Source organism: Gossypium hirsutum, chromosome A09, assembly GCF_007990345.1.
Source record: "Gossypium hirsutum isolate 1008001.06 chromosome A09, Gossypium_hirsutum_v2.1, whole genome shotgun sequence".
In the NCBI taxonomy this organism is placed as follows: Eukaryota; Viridiplantae; Streptophyta; class Magnoliopsida; order Malvales; family Malvaceae; genus Gossypium; species Gossypium hirsutum.
Window position 1 is genome coordinate 73,609,252 of NC_053432.1, and position 5,570 is coordinate 73,614,821.

Sequence of the window (5,570 nt, forward strand, 5' to 3'; positions counted from 1 at the left end):
AATTTAACTGATAACGGACAATTGCGGCAATAACGGGCCGCTATTCCCGTTATTTTCCGTTTCCGTAAATTAAAAACAAAAAATCAAGTGCTGTGGATGGAGGTGAATAGTGAAAAGTGAGAAAAAAAGACTGAATCAATGTATGTACTTTATAATAAAACAAAAGGCAAGGGAATATATTCCCTCCCAACCTGCAAAATCGGTCAAGTTTCAAACATTCAATCAAACCAAAGTAAAATAAAGTAAAGTAAAAAAGACTGAAAGTCAGATTAAAGACGAAAAGGCAAAATATATTTCTTCATTCTCCATAATTCGGCAAGTGAAAAAACACAACCACAAGGCACGGACAGCAAGCAAAGCAATAGATCAAGATCAAGTAAGTAGAAAACTAACCTGCATGTCTTGAATCTGCAACATAGAGTGATTTTTTGAGATTTTTATCCCTAGATCTATATTCTACACAAAAAAAAAGGGGGTTTAAAATGTTTTCGGTGATTTTCGACCAACGTGTACGGTGGCGCCGTCGCCGGTGACTGGCGGCTGCCACGGTGGTCGATGGCCAGATTCTGGGTAACGGCAGAGAAAAAAGATAATTGAGAGAAAAAGGAAAAAAAATTATTTGAAGAATGGCTAAAGTGAAGATTCTGAAAAAAAATTTATTTAAATAGGCCTTCAAAACGACGCCTTTTTGGGCAGGCCACTCTGGCACCAAAGCGACGCCGTTTCGGCCTAACCTGTGCACTTACCCGACCCGTTTCCTAGGATCCACGTGTTTTTAATGGAAGGGTTAATTTTGCTTTTAGCCCTTCCTATTTTTTATTATTTACAATCAAGCTTATTTCTTTTTTAATTTTGTTCTATAATTTATTTCGTATTTCAATTTGGTCCACCTTGAAGCTGTGCGTTTTGAAGGATGGGGATTATTTCCCATTTGATCCATTTTTTTTATTTGTGCATTCAATTTGGTCCTTTTTCGTTTTATTTATTTCGGATTTGCCGCTAATTTATGTTTTAAGTTCGATTTAGTCCCTTTTTTGTTATTTTTGCTATTTTATTATTAAATTAATTAGTTTAATATTACTATTACTATTATTATTTTTCCTTTTTTTATTTTATTATTTATTTACTTGTTATTATTACCATATTATTAAAATTTAATTAGTTTTGCATTATTATTTCAATTATATTTCTTTTCATATTTATTTACCTAAATATTTTAAATACATTTATTTTATTATATCATTTTATTTATCTATATAGTATATCCTTTCATATAATTTTTAATTTAAAGATTTTTATTATTGTTATTATTATTATTAATACCATCATCATCATCATCATCATCATTATTATTATTATTATTAAATTGTTTTACACAATATTTATTTATTTATTTCTATAATATTAGGTCTTTACTTTAGCTTTAAATTTTGTTTACTTTTTTTGGTATTATATTGTTGATAATATAAATAATGAGTTGCTTATATTTCTAAATATAATTTTATGTTTCTTATATAAATAAAAATAAAGCATGCCACCACGTGAAGAGTTCCCGACTAAAGGATTGGAGGGTGCACCAAGTAATGATATAGGTTGGCGCTTTGGAACTCTAGTGCCAAATGCGAGAGGAAGTATCGTATGTAAACTTTGTGGTAAAGTTGTGAAAGGAGGAATAACACGATTTAAAGAGCACATTGCTCATAAAACCGGCAATGTTGCACCATGCCCTAATGTTACTGGTATGTGATACTTTATTATTATTATTAAATGTTATTGTAAATTTATCAATAAAGATTATATATAATTGATAATAATATAAAGTGTGAATTATTTTTATTTTATTAACAGGTGTCATTAGAGAAAGTATGATGAATGTACTAAAAGAAAGCAACACAAAGAAAATAGACAAAAAGAGGAGAAAAGATGAATTCTTATCTCAATTAACAGAAGAGGAGGATGAGCATGAGGGATTCATTGATGAGGTTTCTGCTATAAGGCAAGCAACTCGAGAAAGTATCCAATCACAACACGAGTGGCATAGAAGGGAAGAATTCAGACGAAGTACTGGTGGTTGGGATAACATTTATGAAGAAGGGCGATCTTCTCATGGATCAGCTAGAGAACATAATCGAGAAAGAACAAGTAAATCTATTCCAGATGAGTCTGAGTTTACCTTAAGGGGAGCTATACCTGAATTGGTTAGAAGCAAAAGTTCAAAGCAACCAAAGGTCAATGACTCTTTTTTAAAGAGTTTTCGAAGGAAGATAGGTGAAGCGGTATCTAAATTTATAATATATGAAAGACTTCCTTTTCAATTAGCAAGCTCTCCATGGTTGTATAACTTAATTCAAGTGGCAACAGAAGTTGGACAAGGTGTAAAGCTCCCAACACCTTATGAGGTTTCAGATGTGTATTTGGAGTCAGAGTATCAACGAGTTCATAATTGGGTAAATGTACTAAAGACTCATTGGAAAGAATTGGGTGCAACTCTAATGTGTGATGGTTGGACCAACAGTTTGAATCAAATGCACATCATTAATTTCCTTGTTTATTGCAGTAAAGGAACCATTTTTTGGAAATCGGTAGATGTCTCAAGTGTCCGTAGTAGAGATGCTGAATTCTACTACCGTTTGTTAGATTCAGTTGTAGAAGAAATTGGAGAAAATTACATTGTCCAAATAGTGACTGATAATGAGGCAGCAATGAAAGCTGCTGGAAAAAAGTTAATGTTGAAAAGACAACATCTATATTGGACCTCATGTGCAGCTCACTGTTTAGATTTATGCCTTGAAGATATTGGGAAAAAGCCCAGTGTAGCAAAAGTGTTAGATGAGGCAAAGAAAGTGACTTGCTTTATATACAATCACATTTGGACTGTTGATTTGATGAAGAAGTATACACAAGGGAAACAAATACTTCGACCCGCTCTTACTCGATTTGCAACTCATTTCATTCAACTTGAAGAGATAACAAGACAAAAGCAAGGTTTGAGAGAAATGTTTAATTCAAAGGTCAGTATTTTATAATTAGTTAATATAATTACTTAAATATAGTAACCTTTAGTGATTTTATTAGTTCCAAATAATTTAAATTATATTATTTTAAAATTTTTCTTATGAATATATAGGAATTTAAAGAATCAAAATGGGGAAAGCAAAAGTCAGGGCCTGCTTATGAAGCCAAAAAAATTGTTTTGGGAAAAGATTTTTGGAAAAAAACCAATGACCTCATAAAAGTTTATGAGCCCTTAGTAAGAGTATTGAGACTTGTGGATAGCGATGAAAAACCAACGATGGGCTTTATTTATGAGGCTATTGATAGGGCTAAACGAGCAATTCAACAAAATTGTCGATATTTCACAGAGTATGAAAAGATTATTGACAATAGATGGAATTTTATGCATTCCGACTTGCATTCAGCTGGTAAGATAAAATATTTCATATAATTAAGAACTATTTTTATATTTTATTATTTTAAGCTTTAGATCATTATTATTATTTGATGATATTCTTATAAATTATACTTAGGTTATTTTCTCAACCCTCAATTTCAATTTGGGGTGGAGCATTCTGAGAATGTATTAATAGAAACATTAGAAGGTACACGATCAGTAATTGAAAGATTAGAACCTTCCATGGATACTCAAGTCAGAATGGTTAATCAGGTTAGATTCAACTACTATTATTTGTAACTTAGTTAAATAATTTGAAATAGAATTTTTATTTTTATTTTTACTCTATCTTTTATTTATGCAGTTGTTATTATTTAGAGATAAACATGAGACATTCGGTACTCCACAAGCACAAAGAGCTTGGAAGCAAATGAATCCGGGTAAACAGTTAATTAAATTATTTAATTTAATTTATATTATTTAATTATATTGTACATTTTAAAGTTATTTTGAAATTTAAATAATATTATGCAGCTGAGTGGTGGATGATATATGGCACATGTGTTCCCGAATTACAAAAATTAGCAATTAAAGTGCTTAGTCAAACAACTTCAGCATCAAATTGCGAACGAAATTGGAGCACATTTAGTTATATTCACACCAAGGCAAGAAATAGGTTAAAGTATAAAAAACTTGAAAAACTAGTGTTTACCTATTATAATATGAGGCTTAAGATGAGGCATCAACAAAGAATGAGCACTGATGATATAAATGCTAGTTTTAATCCTATCAGCCTTGATTATATCTTTGAAGATGTTGATCCACTATCAGAATGGCTTCATGAGAAAGAGAATCCATTGTTAGATGGTGAAAATGCCGGTGTGTTGCCTGTGGATACCTCTGATGATGAAATGGATGTTAATCAATCGCAACAACAAATTTTGTCTCATTCAAGTTCTAGTTCAACTCCAAGTCAGAGTGGCGATGGACCCGATGGTGGTGGTTTAAGTCCAATTGATGAGGATGACGAATATAGTGGTGATAGAGGTGAAATTAGGTCTTTTAGTCAGTATGGAGGAGAATATGGGGGTGGTACCACTGGTGGACATTTTCGTGACAGATCAGAGTTTGATGGAAATATGTTTCCTGAACCTAGGAGAGATAGAAGTGAACCTAGAGCTCCATCAAAGGGAAAAGGCAAGAAGCATACTTCTATAGGCTCTTCATCTGGTAGTGGTAGGAGATCGAGTTCTAGTAACCTTGGGTATAGTGATTCATCTACTAGCACTCAAGGTTTTTATCCACCAGAACAACCTTCACATGGTTATCCACAACCATATGGTTATTATCCACCATTTCCTAATTATGGTGTGCCATACCAGCCTCAAATGTATCCTCCTCCACGAATGTATCACCCACCTCCACCTTTCATGTATCCTCCTCCTCAAATATATCCTCCATATCAATTGAATGAAAACCAAGGTGAAAATGTTGCTTTTTTTGGATATATTTTTGGACAAAGGCCAAGAGAATCAAGTCAAGAACGCTCCCAAAGTGAAGGTGAAGGATTTGATCTTCCTCGTCATTCCACTAATTGGTGAAAACTAAATCGTGCCACTATCATTATTTGTAAGGTATGTTTTTTTTAAAGAAATCCTTTGTTATTGTTCTTAATTTTGATGATATTAAAACATTTAAAATAATATATATCTTTAGATAAATGAATGAAGTATATTTTATGAAAAGATAATGAAGAATCGAAGCATGTTAAATTATATATGAAAGTAGAATGAGATGAGAATAAGTGGTAGGAAATAGGAATAATTAATGAGAATCTATTCATTAATTTATCTATTCCTTTTTTCCTTTTGCTGCGTATTTATATCTTTACTATCTTCAAAGCTGTCAAGAAATATTGAAGACATCTCTCATGTATGAATTCTCAATTCTTTTATTTATAAAAACTTTCAAACTTATTAAATATGATAAATGTTTAATATTTCTTTTTTTTACTTTGTTATTAGTTAATATAACATTCTTAGAAAATTCGTAAATAAATATAAGAACAATTAATGATTATAAAAGTTGTGTTCTCATGTCATATTAATAAAGGTTCATAAGTGTTAGAAAACACTCTAAAAATCATTAAAAGTGACTTTTTATAATTATAATTATAATT

The 5,570-nt window shown here is 31.3% G+C and overlaps 2 protein-coding genes across 2 annotated transcripts; both read left to right on the forward strand.

Moving 5' to 3' along the window:
• Window positions 1-1,477: 1,477 nt before the first annotated feature.
• On the forward strand, window positions 1,478-5,113 carry LOC121206182 (uncharacterized). Its single transcript, XM_041076687.1, has 5 exons — window positions 1,478-1,739; window positions 1,849-3,011; window positions 3,128-3,422; window positions 3,528-3,831; window positions 3,926-5,113. Exons 1-4 carry the CDS (start codon window positions 1,532-1,534, stop codon window positions 3,689-3,691), a joined length of 1,830 nt encoding a protein of 609 aa, XP_040932621.1. The 5' UTR covers window positions 1,478-1,531; the 3' UTR covers window positions 3,692-3,831; window positions 3,926-5,113.
• On the forward strand, window positions 4,114-4,992 carry LOC107895650 (cleavage and polyadenylation specificity factor subunit 6-like). The gene has a single exon (XM_041076212.1). It carries the CDS (start codon window positions 4,114-4,116, stop codon window positions 4,990-4,992), a length of 879 nt encoding a protein of 292 aa, XP_040932146.1.
• Window positions 5,114-5,570: the final 457 nt, after the last annotated feature.

What these genes read in the sequence shown, in the direction of transcription:
- LOC107895650 (XM_041076212.1), top strand. Translation starts at nt 4,114, where the DNA reads ATGAGGCTTAAGATGAGGCATCAACAAAGAATGAGCACTGATGATATA.
- LOC121206182 (XM_041076687.1), top strand. Translation starts at nt 1,532, where the DNA reads ATGCCACCACGTGAAGAGTTCCCGACTAAAGGATTGGAGGGTGCACCA. An exon ending in GAGAAATGTTTAATTCAAAG is followed by an intron (nt 3,012 to 3,127) that starts GTCAGTATTTTA and finishes ATGAATATATAG; the next exon opens with GAATTTAAAGAATCAAAATG. An exon ending in TTCCGACTTGCATTCAGCTG is followed by an intron (nt 3,423 to 3,527) that starts GTAAGATAAAAT and finishes AATTATACTTAG; the next exon opens with GTTATTTTCTCAACCCTCAA.